The sequence below is a fragment of the Boleophthalmus pectinirostris genome, unplaced genomic scaffold, assembly GCF_026225935.1.
Source record: "Boleophthalmus pectinirostris isolate CB_2022bp ecotype Guang Dong unplaced genomic scaffold, ASM2622593v1 HiC_scaffold_2, whole genome shotgun sequence".
Taxonomy (NCBI): Eukaryota; Metazoa; Chordata; class Actinopteri; order Gobiiformes; family Gobiidae; genus Boleophthalmus; species Boleophthalmus pectinirostris.
This window is the reverse complement of record NW_026571152.1, coordinates 23,333,124-23,354,367: the sequence shown is the minus strand read 5'-3', so window position 1 is coordinate 23,354,367 and position 21,244 is coordinate 23,333,124. Positions and strand designations below refer to the sequence as shown.

The 21,244-nt window shown below is 38.2% G+C and overlaps 1 protein-coding gene across 1 annotated transcript in view; it reads left to right on the top strand.

Annotated features, from left to right (window-relative positions):
- Positions 1 to 21,244, top strand: part of LOC110169455 (A disintegrin and metalloproteinase with thrombospondin motifs 20) — a 77,887-nt gene that overhangs the window by 16,065 nt on the left and 40,578 nt on the right. Inside the window, exons 5-11 of the mRNA XM_020934995.2 lie at positions 2,462 to 2,545; positions 3,391 to 3,515; positions 3,592 to 3,632; positions 3,904 to 4,009; positions 7,316 to 7,462; positions 11,886 to 12,027; positions 12,281 to 12,385. Coding sequence (XP_020790654.2) covers positions 2,462 to 2,545; positions 3,391 to 3,515; positions 3,592 to 3,632; positions 3,904 to 4,009; positions 7,316 to 7,462; positions 11,886 to 12,027; positions 12,281 to 12,385 — 750 coding nt within the window. The remainder of the gene's footprint in view (positions 1 to 2,461; positions 2,546 to 3,390; positions 3,516 to 3,591; positions 3,633 to 3,903; positions 4,010 to 7,315; positions 7,463 to 11,885; positions 12,028 to 12,280; positions 12,386 to 21,244) is intronic.

The following is a 21,244-nucleotide window of genomic DNA, read 5'->3' as shown; positions in this document are numbered from 1 at the left end:
ACCAAGACAAATGGAGATTAAGGAGGGCATCCATCTTAAAGCCTAGTTTAGTATATGCAAAACAATACAAGTTTTTTTTCCCTTTTGTAAGTATTAGTTCTACTCAAATGGACATTTTAACATATTCAACGTAATGCAATAGGTTAATACTTATAGGTGCACTGTGTAACTTTTCTGGTAGAAGACCTCTTTTGCCTGAAATGTTTCACAATATGATATTATACCGATCTATTTCCATAGAGACAGCACCAAGCAAAGTTACAGGTCATATCTGTAGAGGGGCGACCCCCACTTGGACAATAAAAAAACGCTTAATTGAATGTAATGCATACTGTATGTTTTATACCGTACTGTGGAATACTTCAGGCAAAGCAATAACAACTCCATGGTGGTGGCGCCCATACTGAAAAAATTACATGATGCATCTTTAAAATATCTAACACTAGCATCTTCAAAGTCTTTATTTTTTATGATTTGCTATAAAAAACAAAACAAAACAAAAAAACTGTAAATATTTCATAAAATTTTATAGGCTCTTGTTTAAACTTTATTCACTTTATTTTATTCCAGACTTGGTGCAGTAACAAAACACTACCACTTTGATGTACTAGTATATATTTGAATGCAACCAGTTTATACTGGTGTGTAGCATTCCTGTGTGTGACCTTTTTGGTAATAAACCCTTAAATGACCCCAATTCAGTGCTCTGCTGGGTCACCAACCAAAGGGATGTTGTAAAGTGGTTTGGGACTGAATCATGTCTTTTAAAGGGCCCATATTACACTATTTTATGATCTTTGTTATAATTTTGTTTCTTCATCAAAAACATACCCTGAGTTGCGTTGTTTCATTCACACATGTTTAACACACAAACCTTGCATATTTAGACTGTGTTCTTTTCACAAAGAGACAACACTCTGTTCCACCTTGTGATGTCATATGGTAATACAGAAAGTGCTCCACTGTGTTTTTAAACTCCTTACACCTTCACTAGAATCATTTGGTTGATTTCAGATCTGGAATTGTCAATTTCTACTGAACTAAGTGTAAAAGGTAGCTGTTAACTTGAAAATTATTGCTTCATGACATCACAAGGTAGAAAAGAGCATTATGGGTTTTGGAGGTGAGGCAGACTCATAATAAAGGGTTATTCAAACATATGTGAATGAAACAAAACACAACTCCAGTTATGTTTCTGAGGAGGTAGCAGCATTATAAGTTTAAAGCTCACAAGAGTCAATTTAGTGTAACATAGAACCTTTAATGGCCCTCATTATTGACATTTGTCTGGACTACATATGATAGAACAAAACGTCTGAAAACTCTGGGATGCGCTAAGACCATCACTTATTAATCTCTATGAGTAATGATTGCCAGTGCTGTTAAGCTTTAGCTAGATAAGGTACAATATGTGCCACGTTCACTACTGACCACTGTCTTGCCTGCAGTGAATACATCTGCATTTATTTGCTCCCCTCAGGCTAACACAAGCTAAATGTTTATGGTGGGCTAATGAGTTCCTGTCAGGAGGGCGCGCATGGCCTCAGGAGACCGCTGACCGTGTATGACAGTGGAGCTCGAGAAAAACACTAGAAACACAGTGTTTGGATGTCCTCACTGTGGAGATGTGGGTTTGTCCCATCAAGTTTATTTTCATTATGGAAGTCTTTGGGGGATATGTAATTTGTTATAAAGCCTTTTGGATGAAAATTACTCCGAACTGAAGAGTTGTTTTTACTGAAAGGGAAAGGATTAGAAAAATATGTCTGTTTAAGTGCAAGATCAGACAAAATTTATTTTCTATTACAAGATAATTTATACATACATTATAGACATTATGTATAAATATTATACTGTTGTGTCCTTGGGCAAGAATTTTCCCCTGGGGAAACTACTGTTTGGATGTAGCTTGAGATCGACCAATGTGATTTTTTTCATGGCTGATGCTGATACCAACTGAATCCAGTGAAACTGATGGCCGATTTCCTGTGCCAATATTTTTGGGATGACATGTAGGGCCGATTTTGGTCATTTTCCCCATATTAACTTAAAATCTACATAAAGTTTTACCACACACTGTATAGAGAGCAGTGTAGTGAATTTTTTGGCACTTTATGCATATATTTTTCATGCATATTTAGGCAGCTGGATGGGCCAAACAAAAAATCTGCCTCTGATTAATATTTAAGGCTGATATGCTAAAAAGTGCAAAAATCTGTGTATCTCTAGACGTAGCATCTTGTTTATAATTCAAATTATGGCAGAAATGTGAAAATCAGATACATTTTTCAGTGAGTGAAATCTTTTCAAATATTTTTAATAAAATCATTTTTTTCATCTCTCAAATTATGAATATATTATTGTCTGTTACATGCGTCACAATTAATAGAATTTCCTAATACAGTGTGTATGTTATAGTGGAGATTTGCATTTTTCTCTTTGCTTTCTGTCTGTGTTGCAGGTAGCAGCAGTGTACCGAGACCCAAGCGTAGGAAACCTTATTAACATCATGATTGTCAGACTGATCGTGGTCCACAATGAGCAGGTGAGTCCCAGGCTGCTGTGTCCAGGTGTGCTCCACTCTGAGAGGACACTGCCCGCCTTGTGTCTGCCTCAACTCTCATGGGAGCCTTCATTAAGAAAAACACAAATGAAACTATAGTAACACAGCACGCCACCTGCAAATGATATGAGGCCCAGGAGGATAGAAAGGCCCTGATTTGGAACAATACATCATTTCAGACTGAAGACAACACAAACTACTGATTGTTTTATGTACAATTAATTACAGTGATGCTGAAAGATTAAAAATGCACTGTGTAACCTTCTGGTTGGGGATCCTTCACCTGCTTGTTTCTATGGATTTGCCATTGCTCTGCCTGGAATGTTACACAGTATGACATTAAATAGCTTTACCTTACATTTATTAAATTACAGACAGTTCTATAGCTCAAAAATACCTAGAAGACAGGCCTTCTGACTGTGAGCGGTGTTGCCTCTCCACATATCTGATCTGTAACTTCGTATGCTTTGGTCTCCATGAAGATAAAGGTTTAATCCTATACTGTGAAACATTCCAGACAAAGCTATAACATCTCCATAGAGAAAAGCATTTGATAGATCCTCCAACAGAAAAGTTACACCATGCACCTTTAATCTGCATTAGTGAAAGTTGTGTAGTTAAATAATAAAGGGTGACTGGGTTGGGGGTTTAATCCCAATATATTACTCATTATGTATGTAATATATTGAAAGACGATGATGTAATATTAGCCAAAAACTCTAAAAAAAAGCTATACTGGTTGTGACAAGCTTTGTCAGTTGCCCTGGGGCCGACTAACAAAGATGTGGCAGCATTAAACTAATTTTCCTTGTTTGTTTCTACTTTAGGAAGGTCCCACTGTGAGCTTTAACGCTGCTACGACTCTCCATAACTTCTGTGTTTGGCAACACAGTCAAAACGTGCAGGATGACAGCCACCCTTTACACCATGACACGGCCCTCCTCATTACCAGGTACAACTACCTGCGTTCACTTGAATGTTGTGTGTATGACATGGAAATTATTTTTATTCTTTTTGACTTTTTGCAGAGAAGATATCTGCCGTGCAAAAGATAAATGTGACACTTTAGGTAAACTTTTACTTTTAATTTCTCACCAAGTCTCTTACGATTACATTTCCACTCTGTTTAGCACAGCTTATAAACTGAGCCCTAATGAGTTTATCGCAAGCTGTCAGCTAATAATATTATAGTGACAGAGCAGAGTGGTAGAAAGGGGAGGAGGGCAGCTGCATGGTGCTAATCTGTCTTATGGAACTGAAGTTTTGATGGTTTAATCTCCTTTAACACATTGTTATTTGGCTGCATATGTTTGTGCCTGTGTGTGTACGTGACGGTGCAGGGCTGGCCGAGCTGGGGACCATGTGCGACCCATATCGAAGCTGCTCTATCAGCGAAGAGAACGGCATCAGCGCCTCCTTCACCATTGCCCACGAGCTGGGACATGTGTACGTTACTTTGATTTAAACTATGCACACATACAACAGTTTGACATCATTGGCATAGTAATATTAGCTAACAATATCCATATTTAAACAACAGTCAAACAAAAATGTTATTAAATATGTATTTACTCACAATATTCTGGTGTTTTGGACCTGGTTTAATCTTCTCTCAGAGATATGACTTATAATTAAATACATCTGCTTAATGTTTTGGATGAGGAACTGAGTTACAATACTTAATTAAAATGTATTAGAAATTATTTCATTGTACTGTGTACATAGTCATTCAAAATAACATTTTTCTTATATTGTGAAGTGCTAACATAAAGTACAGTCATGGCTGTCACAGCCAGCAACAAAAGGGGTCTTATGTAGTTTGCTCTTCAGCCCAACACAGGTGCATAATGGGAAAGAATTGACTTTTAATAACTGGCCTTACTTTAATACCTCTCTGTACAGCTCAGTCCAACAGTTAACCCTGTGTGCCTGCATCGTTCACAGGGCACACACATGGGGTAGGTATTTACTTGACATTGATGGATTTGGATAAATTGATAACTGCGTATATATTAAAAGCTCATATATAATAACATACTTTCTGTTAATTGTATACAGAGTGTTTATGTTAATGTATAAACACATAAGCACACACACATGCAATAGGATCTGGGTCTGGCTGTATATTTGACTGTGAAATTAGTTTGACCTTGTTAAATTGTTATAACTACATCTAAGCACATCGCACAGTATTCCAATGGAAAGTCTGACATGTTTATTTTTTGTCTTGTCTTGTCTATGCAAACATGGTTTAAATCTGCTGGCCAGACAGTTTTCCTCTTGATTGTTTAACAATATATTCAGACTTTCAGGAGTGAGACATCAGACTAAAAGTTGAAGATGCTGGAGATTAGGAGGTGAAGACATGTGATTTAATAAAAGAGATTAAGGGGATTATAAGGCAATAGATGTGCCAATGGACAGAGATCACATATATGTGCTAGGACAATGTGGACTCGTGACAATCTGTCTTTGATAATCATGTGGAGCTTTAAAGATCATTTAATTGTATACAATATACAAGATGATATTCAAGTAAATATTTCTTTATGGATTAGTTTATATGGAGTCAGTCATGACAAGTAGAAGAATGGTCCCTCTGAGGTTATAGGAAAGACAGTTTATTCATGATGTGTTGACATCCTGACTTGCGTGTTGTATTTGAGAGCAGACAATAATGGTGATAGTTTTGTGCCAAGATTTTAAATGAGTTGGTAGTTTCCTTTGGGCTCTTTGATGTTTGATTTACATGTTTGGTTTTCATCTTAATGCCACTAAAAGGACTTGGTTTCTTCTGCTTTGGAAATTCTCCAGCCAAATGTCCCTATTTGCCCTGAGTGCATTTCAATCCACAAAATCAAATCATTATTGTATACAGTAAACAGTGATGTAGGAAGAACTCAATTTGTCTTCATTGTAAAAATACTGGGGGGAATTTCACTAAACGTAACACTGTGCTTAAATAACTCGTAAATTTTAACTGCAGTTTTAAATACATATCTCTAGTACTCTTTCCACCACTGCCCAATAGCCCGATTACTATGTGGAGCTCATTTTGTGCTGTGGGCTTCATTATTCAGGGGGTGTTTGCTGTCAGTCTGTTGGCCCCTGCTGAGTGGGCCTCATGCCAGCCGTGCCAGGTCTTGTTGTGCACATGTATGAATTGACCCTCAGCAACAGTGCCGCTCTGCCCACATCCTGTAGTAAACATCCCAGGCCTGACATAGCAGTGTGGCTTTCTCTGTGAATGTGCTTTTCTCTAAGTACTTAGTGTACATGTGTATGTGGTGAGGGCTTATTAAACTCTGGACTATACCATTATGGACCTAAACAAGACAACATACATTATTAGACTGCCAACTGCTCACTAAATCCATCAGTACATTAAAAGGCAGATGTTAAGTTGTGGGTTTAATTTGAAGCAGCTGTTTTCTTTGTGCTAAAAACTTGTTTTATCGTGTCATCAAATGATTCATTAGTTACACAATTTAGTTTCACTTTTTGGGCTAATAAAGCTTTCAACAGGTGTATTAATAGGATGTATTTTGAAAGATAAGCTGGCTCGTGGATATATTTATATCATAACACGTGTACAACTGTGGAAAGATGTTTTTAGATCAACCAAGCCTTTTCTCATAGTCGTGCGTTACTATTTGCACTAATTACTGTTACTATTTATACTAATTACTGTTACTATTTATACTGATTACTGTTGAGAGGTTAGTCAAATTTCAAACTTGATTTTGATTATAAGGAAATGGCTCGATACTTGTTATATATATTTTAATAGAAAACATTTTTTGTACATATACAATGCATATCTCAAAATAAGTTTCATTCATATTGCCATGAAGTCTTGAATACAGATGAAGATCATTCAAAAACTGTTCAGGAAAGGTCAGATTTTGTCCTATTTATGTGATTTTCTTCAGTGTCAATACTGTACTTGAAATTAGTATTTTAGATGCTTCCACACTTGCAAAATTGTGACTAAAGTAGGAATAAACCTGAAAAAAGTAAACCTGCACAATATGAGAAAAAAGATAATATTTTATAACTATGTTTTAGAATAACTATATTATTTTTATATTTTTATATACTTTATGGCACAAAATGCTCAGTGAAATAAAAAAAAATACTTAAGTAAAAACTTAATTTATTACCAAACAGAGTCAAATTAAAAACTTGACAAAACCAAGACCAACCCAAGTCTAATGTAGGACTTAATAAGGAAAATTTGCATTTTTGTCCATTATTTTCTGAAAAAGGTACACTAAACTTTATATTGTTCCAATATATTTATTGTCTTGCGATATTGGTTATTGTATCAGCCAGTATTGCATTATAGATATTTTCACAGTATATTTTGTGCAGGCCTAACTATAACAAGGCCAAACAAAGTCCACAACAGAAAGCACCCTAAATTTCAATATTAGTTTTAATATCTATTAATCTCAGTGTATTGATTTTTTTTGACAACCATAACATAGATAAAGCAAAATAAAATATAGTTCAAAGCAAGTTTTTTTAAGCCTTCATGAATGTGTTCTTTTTCACACATGTATCCATAGCAGTGTTGGTGTGTGGCGCCCGTTAAGATGTGGGGTAAAAATGGCCGAATGTAAATCTTTTGACACTTATCCTTCTTGCTTTGGGCTGAGCCACTAAGCAGCTGATAATCACTTTGTGTGTGTTCCTTTATGCCCCGCCCCACACCCTTAACCTTTATTCTTTCTTTTCTCTTTCTTCCAGGTTCAACATGCCACACGATGACAACCCAAAGTGTCGCGAATCAGGCCTCAAACACCAGTACCATGTCATGGCTCCCACACTGAACTACGACACAAGTCCATGGTCTTGGTCTAAATGTAGCCGCAAGTACATCACAGAGTTCTTAGAGTAGGTATTCATTTAAATATACTGTATACAGTTGGCAGATGAATTGTAAAACTTTAACAGCTCGTTATTGGTATAGTTAAATTCCAGCTCCCTCAGTTCATAGTGATGTTGTGTCCATAAGCAAGATCCTTTAGCTCTCATCTCTATCTCTGCTATCTACAGTGACGAACACTTCTTATTTAATGGGACAGTCTGGAATTTTGGACGTAGGACCTCATTTCCTAGTTAGCCAGAATGTTGGAGACATGTGGAGACACTTTTTAAATATGCCAATGGCCATAGTTAGCCTGCCACGAAAAACAGTCTTACCCACTTCACAAAGCACCTGAGGCAAATCTATTACAACGCCAGACTGTCGATGTGAATGTCTGTGCTGATAGAATAATTTTAAAAGTAAAACCACACAACTCCAACACTCTGGCTAACTAGGAAATGTCCCTTGAACCTAACATGTATCCAAAATTGACAGAGGACTCATTCAAATCTAGACGCTTGATGTCCTATTAACAACAAGCAAGCAAGAAGCAACCATTCTATTTGAGAGAGTAAGACTAATTGTTGAGTGGTATCTGTTTGCTAGACATTGAGAGTCCATGGTCTTGGTCCAAGTGTAGCCACAAGTACATTACAGAGATCTTAGAGTAGGTATTCATTTAAATATATGCACTTTCAAAATGTGAAGGGGGGAGTGACCAACTTTTCTGGTTGATAGTACGTCAGTGAGGCTACTCGTGTTCATGTAAATGCTGTTGATTTGTCTGGAATGTTCTACAGTATGGCATTAAACTTATCTATCTTTATGGATACAATAAAGAGGCACCACCAGGCCAGGTTACATGTCATATCTGTGGAGAGATAACCCTGCTGTCAGTAAGAATGCAGGTTTACAAGATATTTTTGAGCAGTAAAATGTCCTGTACTTAAATAATGAAAGATAAATTTGTGTAATGCTGTACTGTGGAACATTCCAGATAAAGCCATAAGATCTCCATAGAGACCAGCACATGGCAGACTATCAGAAAAGTTCCATAATGCCCCTTTAAAATCTTAAATCTGGTCTGATGCAAGAATATGACATGCAGAGATCGTAGAGTTAAATTAAAACATTGAAACATTTCATCGGTACCAGATCATGTCCAAAACTGCGTGCAGAGTATTTATTGCTTGCAGTTGTCAGAATTTTCAAAAAAATTTAAGATGCAGTGACCAGGCAATCGGTGATGCATATTATAAGAAGAAGAATATAAGTGGTCCTATTCATTAGATCTATTGCGCAACAACTCAGTGTTTATTCTAAGCTGAATTGTACAGGTGTTTTGTAGTGGTATCTGTGATTTGTGGCTAATTAACTATTATTTAAAATGACTTGTTTTGATTTGTCTATATAAACATAATTCACTATCCTTTGCACACTTTGTAGACAGCTCAACACAAAGTAAACTGTGCACATTTGTTGTTGAAAGAGAATTTCCTGTTTGAATCTGCCTCAGTTGACCTTATGTAAGGAACGTGTAATATTTCTTTTCGATCTTGCTTCTTGTCGAAAAACATTGTGCATTGCTACTATCTGAACTCATCCCTTACACCCAGGACCTGATCTTATCTTGGGGGTTTCCATTGAGGACCTCACTAATAATTACATCCTGCTTGAATTTGACCCCTAGTTCCTCACGTCCTTTTCACTGTTAAATGTTGAGGCGTTCACAAAGACAGCGTTGTTGGTCATCTTTGGGTGCGTGGTTTTTCAATGGCTCTCGTGTCTCTGCTTACATAGTTTCCAGCCACCATTGACCTTATTGTAGATCAGATTGGAAAATTCACATCAGAATAATCTGAAGCACCAAATCTTTCTTTGTTTAACCAGTAAACATTGTAAATGTGGTTTGAGAGTGGAGATTGTCCATGGGAGTGGATCTCTCCTTCACTATGGTTGTCTTCAAGGTTTCTCTGAGTTTTTAGGAGGTTCTAAGAGCTGAAGATGCCCAAGGACAGTTAACAGTTAATACAGTTCCTTGTATCCTGTGAGCGTGGGTTGTTTTTTACTGACAGATGATAGTTTCATTATTTGGTTAAATTGTCTGTCACCTGCTTGTGTCAGAGGAGATGTTATTGCTTTATCCAGAATGTTCTACAGTAAATATTAATATTTCAGTGGAAACAAGAAGATGAGGCACCAGGTCAACTTGCGGGTCAGATCTGTGGAAAGGCGGGCCCATGCACAGCTGGAATGTTTTTAAGGCATTTTTAAGCAATAAACACACATGTAACTGAGTATATCCAAGACTTATAAAGCTGTGGAATATTTCAGGCAAATGTTTGCATTTGTGGGTCACCCACCCCCAGAAAAGTTGCATAGAGCATCTTTAAATCAACAATTTTTTGAATCTCGTGAGGCGACCATGCTGTTGTGATTTAGGGCTGTACAAAAATGAATTAAATTGAATCGCTGCAAAACATTAGTTCTTTAACAATTACGTAAAAAATAGTTGTGGGAAAGAGTAATGAGGCTGTAGTGGGGGAAAGACCCTTGAAAATATAGTTAAAGTGCTTTTGATGTCTGTCTTAACCCAACAATGACATGCATTGATTCAAAGTACCACTTGTTCCTCCTCTGGCTAGCTCCCTGCTCAAGTGTGTCAGTGTATTTACTGTCCATTCTCACTCAAAAGCTAATTCAATCTGGACCACTCTTAAACAAATCGGACCCTTACAGTGACACCCATTCACAAAAGTATCACTTAAGTTTTTATAGTTTTCTTTTTTTTTGTTTTATCTCCTCAAACCTCTCTGAAAAAAGTTATTTGGAGCACGTCAAATTTAACATGTCATTATTTTTCCTTTTTTTGGCTTTTGTCCATTTGAGACATACAACACCAGTTAAATTCTAAATACAATCATGCACAACAAATTCATTCAAGCCTTTTGCTTTTTCAGGTTCAATCATTTCTGTCATGACTTTTTGCTCTCATTTTCCAGTAATAGCTCCATGATGTCCAAGATTTATCTGCCCACACTGCACTGGACCTTTTACTATTTGATTAAACATTGTACTCTGATGGTCTATGTCATTCAAGCTTTAGCAAAACCACGACTCTATGATATATGAGTAACTTTCAAAGACCACCTTGTTGTACGTGGAAAGTACGGTTAACGCTTAGAAAAATACACAAGAGAATAATTTGGATAAACTTCTTAAAAGTACACTATGTAACTTTTTTGGTTGGAGAGCTGCCACCTGCTTGTTTCTATGGATATACTTGGAATGTTCCACAGTATGACATTAAACAACTCTACCTTACATTTATTAAATTACGTCTGGTTTTATAGCTCAAAAACACTGTGGAAAATTTTAACAGCATTCTAACTATGAGCGGAGTTGCCACTTCACAGATCTGACCTGTAATGTGGTTTGTTTTGGTCTTCATGAAGATAGAAAGGGTTAATGCCATATGGTGAAACATTCCAGCCAAAGCAATAACATCTCCATGGAGAATAGCGTCTGACAGACCCTGCGCCAGAGAAGTTGCACAATGCACCTTTAAAATGTCTGCCAAACACTGAATATTGAAAGGACCCTGACCTACTCTTCCTCTTGTCTACCTGTCTTCTTTTCAGTAACATTTCCAGTACTTTTGAAAGCATAATTACTCAGATGACCAACTGATGAAAGATGTTGCGATGTGCTCCAACTGTAGTTTTTATAGAGCCTCACCTGTTATCCAGCAGGTTTACATCACTGGTGAAATGAAAGGGAAACACTGGTTCATTCTGTGTGTAATTATTGCCCTGTGACATCAGCTTGTAGCTGTATGGAGCAGGTGTGTGAGTGGATTAACATGGAGTAACGGTTGTCAATGGTACAGACTTACAATGTAGTGATGAGACTCTTTGAATAGGACTGCTTGACTTATTTTGTGTCTATGTGATCTCCACCTGTGCTTTTGTTGTTTCTCAGACAGTAGACACGAGATTTCTTAGAGTTTTGATGTTGCCAGTTTGCATTTTTTGGCAGTAGTTCAGAAGATATAGAGAGGTAGTATATCGTTCAATTCCATCTCCGTCAGTTCTTAGTTATGTTGTGTCCTACGCAAGGCACTTATATCTTATTTAAAGGTGGATTGAGTAACTTTTTTGGTGAAGAGTCTGTCAAAAATTGGTTTGCCTGGAATGTCATTAATGGCATTAAATAAAACCTCAATCTCCTTGGAGAACAAATCAGACCAAGTTACAGGTCAGCTCTGTGGAGAGGCTTACTGTCACAATGCTTGTTTTCTATGTATTTTTGATTTATAAAACCACCTGTAATTGAATAAATGTTAGGTAGAGCAGTTTAACCAACCAAAAAGTTGCACAGTGCATCTTTAACATGTATCCAAACCACTCAAGAATGCCACAAATAATTTGATATCTTCCCTTTTTGTAGCACTGGCTATGGAGAATGCCTACTAGATGAGCCTGTGGGAAGGATTTATGACTTGCCCACTCTACTTCCTGGTCAAATCTACAACGCCAATAGACAGTGTGAGCTGATGTTCGGACCTGGATCCCAAATATGCCCATATATGGTAAGTTGACCTGTAACTAAACCCCCTTAAAAGGAGTCAGTGTCTACATGCAAATTAAAACCTTACTGTAGAATACTGAAACTGAATCAGGCTCGTTTCTGGAAAGCAGTGAGGTAGTATTAAACATGTCAGTCAGAGTAAAAGAAAAAAGCGACACAACAGGAAATATCTGCTTGGTGCCTATTTAAAGATTCACATGTGTTTGGCAGGTGATTAAAGTGTGTTGTGACAGTTTGCTGACTTCTCATTTCAGAAACAGTGCAAAAGATTGTGGTGTACGAGTGCAGAGGGGGACCATAAAGGATGCCGCACACAGCACATGCCCTGGGCAGATGGGACCGCATGTGGAAATGGGATGGTGAGTTTACAATCAGATATATGAAGTTTCTATGTATTCTAATGCCTGTATTTCATGGTTACTTTGAGGATAGGTTGAAAGGTGAAATATATTAAAGCATGCTGCCTCGGCATCTCACACTGGATCTAAATCTAACTTTGGCAAAGCATTTTTATGAGGTGCAGTGGTGCTGACATGTTGAATTGGGGAGGTGTTGTTAAGACCACCCATGTGAGACCTGAACCTGCTTATGAAAATTATTGTTTGAAATTCACCAGTGACAAGTTCCATATGGTCCCATCATAATTTAGAAATGTAAGGCAGGTCCATTACCTGATGTGGAAGGAGTCTTGGGGCTTGTTGGACTTGTTTCGGACTTTTGTTCTGATTTTAACTTTGGTGATAGCAGGTTTGGGACTAGTTTTGACTGAAGTTTCTGCAGATCTGTTTTAATCATGATTTTGATGGTTCTTGTTCTTGTTTAGCTCAGTTTCATTATTCTTTGCTATATGTAACACCATTAAAAGTTTTTATTAAGTTTGCTTGATATATGACTAAACGCAGCAAACTAGATCTGACTGCAATGTATTATGCCTGCCTTTCCACAGTACCTACAAACATAGCTGGCACACACCAAAACCTCCCATGAAATGAATTGAATATTGATGCTGGTTCCTTTCTGGTTAGATTCCATTCAGTGAGAAAAAGCTGGAATAATTTATCATGTATTACACTACGGGGCTATGTTGTGCTTGTAGAAACCCATGTAAATGTGGTCAGGTGATGGCCCTGGTTAGAAACTTGAGGCCTTACCCTTGGTGTTGTTACGGGGCCCCAACCCCCATTAGCTTTCATGTTCTCCTCGCTCTGGGATGCTATGCTAATTAGGGGCTAAGACAGCGGGTAGGTCGCTCAGGATGCATGGAGAGCAAAGGCGGAGGGGGCAGGAGGAGAAATAGGATAGAAGAGAAACAAATAGTGTCTTGAGAATGGAAAGGTGCAGGCTTTGGGGCTTTGAAAGAGTTCACAGTCGAGTCCCCTTATTTTGAACTTGTGACCCCAAACCTCTTTAAAAGGCGGGTGTGTGGGTCAGTGGACTGGCCGTAACACAGCCATGGTTCCAGCTATGCGACTAGTGCATACACAAAAGAGCTCTCTCTGTGATTCTGCAAGAGGAGGGTGTACTATTAAGAGGTGTGCTGGGGGTGAGGTTCTGACCACAGGCTGCTTATTGGTATTCATACTAAAATTTAACTCTTCTTTCTTTACTCCCATGGATCTGTAGTGTGTCTTGTCTCTTTTGGAGCCTATTTTGCACATCTATCGATCTATCGATCTATTGATCTATCGATAATGAAGTCCAGCCAGGAGTGAGCCAGGTTATTGCTTCAATACAGTATTCATTCATAACATAGGACATCATGCCACATTATGGGAACCACTGCTCTATCTGCCCTCTTGCCATTAGGCTGTTGTGAGAGATGATACTGGATGCTTAGATGCTTAATCCAAGTGTAACATGGAGCCTGCATAGTAAAGAAATGGAGAGGAGATGCTGTAAGTTTAATTACTTTAAGTGGCTTTAATAAGCTGAGGTGGAGCATGACTTGGTAGATTGCTCTGTATGTGTGGTCTTTGCTGGGATCATAAACAGTGGTTTGAGATCTGGAAGACATACTTGCTATATAGATCGTAGCTTCATAGCTATTTCACTGAAGTAACAAAGTAAGGTATCGGATAAGTTTCAGTCGACACCAGCAGCTTTGTTTGAGGCGGCAGAGCCCTGTTTCATGTGCACTGTTTGAACTTGAAAGAGAGAGGGACTACCAACAGTCACCTGCCCACACAAGAGATGTCTTTTATGTGGTCCTTTCAATTTAGGATGTTTGTGTTTATTGTGTTCTTTCTTCTAACATCCTCAGATAAACTCTACAGCCCCATATGCCTCATGTGAAGGCACCAGTCCACCTACAGTATGTCTTCTACCTTTTTGCCAAGCAACATAACATATTTATTGTCTCATGATTATTCTGGGATAAAGGATGGATAATAATAGTAACTATGGGCCTTAGGAGGTGTACTCCTGAACAGTGACTTACAGGCAAAGCAAAACAGAACTGTGCACACTGAATATTTACATATTTACATACACAACTCACTAAACACATGCTTTGAGTTCCATAGTAAAACAAAGAGAATACAGATTGGCTAGTATTATTTACAAGCCTGTTCTGTTATATCAAGTAATGTCTGCATGAATCAAATTGAGGTCACTGTCTAATGCCTTTAAATGAAGATTGAATCAAATAGTATATGTACAGTTAATTGAAAGAAGGAAATAATCCTTCAGGGTTCAAGTCGCCCCAGCCCTCTCCCTCCCTGCGATGATTGGCCTCTCACTGGGCGCCAGGGTGAGTAATGCAGTCACATGACCTCTTGGCGGCGTGTCTGTCATCTGGCTCAGTGGTCCGTGCACTAACCAGGGCATCCCATCACTTGTTGCCTATAAATACCGCCACCACCCTCCCTCCCCCCCTCTTCCCCATCTTCCCGAGGTCCCCCCTTTCTGATGGTTCCGCTTCAAAAGGTCCCGTCTGCGTGTCCCTTTGTGTGTGTGGGGCATGAATGTGAATGACTTTGGTGTTGGGTTTTGTTTCCATATGCTTGTATAAGTATTTGTATTTGCAAGAAGTGCAAAGAGCCATGTCAAGCCTGTTCAGTGTGTAAAATACTATATATCACAGACAATAACATTTTGTCTACAGCCCAAATTCAAAGTTTATGTGAAATAGTTCTTCACATGTGGGTTAATATAACTTTTCTAGTGAGGATAGACCACCTGCTTATCACTATGGCAATGTTTTCGCAAAGCTGTGCAGGAAATGTTACAGAGTTTGGTAGTGAGTAATCTTCCACCATCAGTAACCAGGTGATGTGGCACCCCTCTCATTGTAAGAATATGTTTTTCAAGGAACTGAGCAATAAAAACCCACCTGTTAAAATATAACAATAAATATAAAACAGTAGAAATGTCAGGCAAAGCAATACATTTTTTATGGACACAAGAGGGTAGAGGACCCCCTACCAGAAAAGGGCACCTTTAATTGATTGATGATTAAGTTTTTTCCACCCCTGCATTTTTAAGGAAAGTAATTACTGAAGTCTGTCACGCTCATCATTCACATAATAGGCGTAAAACCAACTAAAGCACTCCCAGATATTTCCCTCCTAATGGGAGCCTAATTGAGTGGTTTTGTGTAATTGAATAAAGGGGAAGTTGTTTTTGATTTTCCAGAACATTCCTTGGAAGAACAGAAAGAAGACTTGCTCTGGTTTCGGCCAATTAGAGTGAGACAGTGAGGTCATGAAAAATGAAGCCAGGGAGGAGTCAAGTGTGTGGACAAACTGGTGTTGGCGGGGGATTCCTGGCAATGGACAGACCTGTCCTAATGTCTGTAGTGCTAGGCTAGGGATGCTCAAATATTGACCTTGTCTAAATGGCCTATGGGTTACATTGTTGTTATTTAAATATTCATTTAAAAAATTACAATATCCATAAAAAATATACAATAATATCCAGTATTTGCAATGCTCTTTGCTGATCTTGTGTTTTGATAGAATCTGCTAAATAAATAAGTTGGTATGTGGTATTCCAAGACATGCACTTTTTCCTTCTAATACAATGAAAACATTACTAAAGCACTAACAAAATGCTCTAATCTCAAATAAATTGCAATTCATATCTTTCAGAGGTTTTTTTCATAGTAAACAGCAGGTTTTTTTGTGTGTGTGTGTGTGTGAAAAACCAGCGTGTTCAAATAGTTTGAATGGAACAGCTTCCACAGCCAAAGCTACTAATTCATTGTAATGACAGCCTTCATACGTCCTAGAAAAGTGTTGAGTACACAGAAGGTGTAGGAAAAAACTAGCCAAGCAGTGAGCATGTACAGGAGAGAGGGGAGGTTGGCTGGGGTCATGGTTGCATCATGTTGCCTCCTTTGCACTCTTTTCACACCCGTGCTTCTGTCAACTCTCTTCCCCCATTATGTAAACTAAAGAGAAAAAAGAACATGGAAGAATGCATGCCTTGTCAAAAGTCAGTGTAAATCATTCTGTAATAACAACTGTCATTTTGCCTATTTCCATTTCATGGGTCTGCCTTAAGACTTCTTCATAAAATTAGTTTTATTGCTGCTCTCTAGATTATCATTATTATATAAAGTAGGTGCAGATAAGACCTTTGTATAGTGCCATGTGTGGTCTCTTACATTGACTGGCAAAAAGCAGATATTTCTGGTTTTGCAGATTAAAGTCATGATCTGGGATTGTGGTTTGGACAGGGGTCTTGCATCAGGGTGTCCTCAGGAGGTCAAGGCCAAAGTGAACTTTGAACCCAGAACCATGAGAAAAAACGGAGTCCAATATTAAAGGTGATGTCTATTGGAAATGACTGTGTTAAAATGAAAGAGTGGTGGCCTTTTAAACCTGTACCTTCTCATTCATGCAGTGATGTATGGCTTGGGTTCAGAGATTAGGTGCTCTCTGTTACAGTTTCCTGGCAATTACAGGGCACTATCTTCTAAGTTGTCCAGTGGAATAGTTTTCAGCTGATGCTACCTAGCAAAAGTTATCATAATACAGTAGTAGTACTGCAGACTATACTTTAAGCTCACAACAAAGGTGCTGCTTGTGTGTTTGTTTTACCTGTTGTAAAACATATTACTCCATTAAGCAACAGCAGAGAAAGTTGTGTGCAGAAAAAAGTCATAAAACATCAAGCATTGATAAAACTCATAAAAATATGACTGTACAAACACCAAATACACACTGAAATGTAAAAGCTTGCCTTCATACAACATTATAACTAATAATTCATTATTAACTTGTGTGCAGTTCTTAAGGTTACATGTCATCTTTGCTTCTCTTGTAGTCAGTAGCCCACACAACTTAGTTTGTAGCGAAATACCACAACACATGCATAAATCAGCTTTATTTGTAAAGTTTAAAACTGATTTATGGCAGACATTGTTGTAGCTCACAGCCCCCTCTACATTTTGACCTTCACCTCAACATTTTAAGCTTCTTATCAGTACCAGTATCTTTCATTTATACATAGTTAGTTTACAATCCACTTGCTTATTTTCACAAACTGGCCTTTACATTTGCCATAGGGGCCAAGACTGCATACAACTTTTTCTACCTTTTGTCTGAGCTTTGGAGTGACACAAATAGGCTTATCTTTTGTGACACTTCCTGTACTTAAGCGTATTACCTCTGAATGTGTATCACAACATGTAGCTATGTGTAAAAATCCTTAAATGCGATATATATGTAAGCAGATCTGCACCTCTGTACTCGAGGGTGAGTGCCTTTGTGAAATACCTAATTTGAAACACATGCTAGTCACAGCTGGACAGGTTTCTCTCACAAGACCTTCAAATGTCTCACCACAGCCCCAATTGAGTGCAAATTTTCAAAACCTCTCGGGATGGAGGCCCGTTCTGCTGTCCTTACCAGCTCTTCCTATGTTAGCATTGCCAACACTGGCTTTCACCTCGCCTTGTGTTTGTGTACTTCGGAAAGGAGCGACTAATTGGAATTCAGAGTGGCCCCCAGATGCCTCCAGAGCCTAATCATTCTCACACTTTTGCACACTTTAGGCCACGCTTGACATGCACGCTCACAAACACGCACATGCCCACACACATTAGGTTTCCATGCCTCTTGAGGACACTCTGTTGACTCACATTCATTTCTTCAGTAGTGGTCCTAACTCTAACTTTAACTATAGTTACTACTTGTCTAACCTTAACCTAAATCTTAACTAGAGAGAATGTTTTTTAATGGCCAATGCTGATACTTATTGTTTAGAACTGAGAAGCTGACAGTCGATAAGCTTTGCCTGTATTTGCCAAATGTGTCTCAGTCTATCTCTAACCATAGCTTTAACCTATTTTAACCCATATCTTAACTTTAAACCATGTTGTTGATCTAATAATAATAAATAACTTCCATTATGGGGACCTGATTTTTGTCCCGAAAGTGAGGCAGGTCCCTATCGTGTGTGTGCACAGTCCCCATATTGTTATGAAGATATATATACTCACCCCCGCACGCACACGCGCACACACACACATACATACATGCATCATCTCACACAGATGTTTTTTCCCCTGACACACCCACTCCCCCTGCTCCAAGTCCTTCTTTCTTCTTTTCACCCACATCACCTTTTCAGGCCAAACAAAATGGTTGTAAACACAGGGTGCCAGTGGGGGGAGTGGAATGCCTCAGAGGCTTACACAGGCTTTTGGTGTGCCCTGACAGACACTTCGCCTTGTGTTTGACAGTTCCTCGGGTCCTGACGCCTGGTCTCACTGCGGTGGTCCTCCTCGCTTAGTCCTTAAACTTTCTCATAAGAGGATAAGGGGGATGGGCTGAAGGCAGAGAGGTATAGAAAAAAGAGGTATAGAGGAGATGCTCAGGTCCAGTGCCAGATACTGCGGGAGGGGACAGTTGTAAGGATATTTAAAGGTACATTGTGTAACTTTTCAGGTGGAGGTTCCATCAAATGCTTTTCTCTCTGGAGATGTTATTGCTTTGTCTGGAATTTTTCACAGTATGGCATTAATACCTTCTTTATGGGGACCAAACCAGACTAAGGTACAAGTTAGATTTGTGGAGAGGCAACCCTGTTCACAGTTTTTCTAGTCCTTTTTTGAACTATAAAATCATCTGTAATTTAATCAATGTAAAGCACATAGAGATACATAGAGATACAGTGATATATCGGTTGGTCGATATATTGGGCTGATATTTGCTGTTTTCTGCACATCGGCTATTGGGGATAATCTCTGGCACAGTCTGATATATTGCTTTGGCCAACTTGCTGCCTAAAGAATACATACAAAGCTTTTTGAACACTAAAGTATGAGGAAATAATACGTGACTACACTGCTCTCTAGGCTTAAGGGCGAGGTTGTAATTTAAATTACAGAATTTAGAGAAAATAATCAAAATTGGCCCTACATAATCAGCCCAAACATATCATTAGAGCCTATCTCCCATTGGTTTCTCTGGATGTCAGACTAAAAAATTAATACTCAGTTTAACTGTATGTAACACATTTTGTAAATATTTCACTTGCTGAAATCACTGTGCTTAAAAATGGTCCCACTCCATATTAGGCACATTTGGCATTGCTATGGATCCTTGTGCAAAGGCTGCCAGGCTATTACTTGAAGTGTGAGTGCATTATCTAAATGTTTGTGGCTTGTTTAGTCTGTGCCCCACGGCTGTTAACACCTGTCTGTCATTGTGAGCACATTATACACTTTATCATTAGACCAGTGTGTAAACTAGGCCAGGGCAGTAGAGCCAGCCATGCCAAAGGGGTCTGCGTACATGTGTTTGTTGTTAGTATGACTCTGCACTTTTGGATGTGTTCTTCACATAGATTTGTACTAGTTTGTCAATTACATTTGGAATGAAATGTAATTTGAAATGTAATACTTCTAGGCTCCAGTTCAAATATCTATAGGAGATCACAAAATACTTCAATGTTCTTGCTCGTACATAGTAGAAATAGACTCATATATCAATTGGCTGATATACTGGGCCTGTATTTTATTTTGGTCAATCTGCTGCCTAAAAACTCCACACGAAGCTCTATTTTAATACTTTAATGTGAAAAGATAATTGCACAAAACATGACTACACAACTCTCTTAAAGGTTTGTGAAAAAAGGACTTTGAGTTTTTAGTAAATTTAAATTACATAATTTGGGGAAAATTGGTCATACATATTGGCTCAAATATGGGCCGACCTTACTGGCCATTTGTTGCTCCAGAGTCAACTATCAGCCGATCATTCATCAGTCAACATAAAACTTCACTTGTAGTCTTCTTTAATAATACATTTATCAGTTGGAGTATTGTTAACTACACAACTATAACTATATCTGATTTAAATTTTATAGAGCTGACATGTAAAATAGCATAGTCTACAAATCTGTCTCTCTTTCTCCTGTTGCACATTTGTATTATTTAAAGGGCCCCTATTATGCTATTTTCTGATCTATGTTACAATGTTGTTATAATGTTGTTTCCCTTCAAAAACAACACACAAACCCTGCATATTTAGGCTATTTTCTTTTCTCAAACAGAAAGCAATCTGGTCTACCTTGTGATGTCAAGTGGTAATACAGGAGGTGCTCTACATTGTTTTAAAACTCTATGCACTTTATTTAGAAGCATTTGGGTCATTTCAGCCCTGGAATTGCCAATCTCTGCTGAATGAAAGGTAAAAGGTAGTTGTTAACTTGAAAACTACCAACTATGACATCACAAGGTGGAACAGAGCATTTTGAGCTTTGGAGATGTAGACAGACTAATAATAAAGGTTTACTGAAACGTGTGAATGAAACAAAACACAATGTTTTTGATGAGATAACAACATTATAACTTGATTAAAAGCTCACAAGAGTAACTTTTCTGTAATCTAGGCCCTTTAAAATACACAGAACAATTTGTATGTTTGATGACAATATGATGAAGCCAGTCGGAAATATTGTTATCACAGCTCTAGAGTTTCCTTATCAGAGTGCTATTGCTCCTTGTGCAAGTGCTGCCTTCCCAGACAGACGCCAGCTTGTCCTGCTTTCTTTCAATGAACAGACCCCCATATCTCCCTTTGTAAGATTTGGTTTCTCTGTAGAGGAAATGATCCAGGGCTGTTTCAGTTATGAAATAGTTGTTGGCAATTCTTGGCAAATGTTAGTTAGTGGTGACACAGTGGTTGACAAAGTGTATTTTGATGTGAGGTTTTCTACATAACTGAAGCATACATTATTCCTGAATGAAGTTCTTTATACCGGCATTG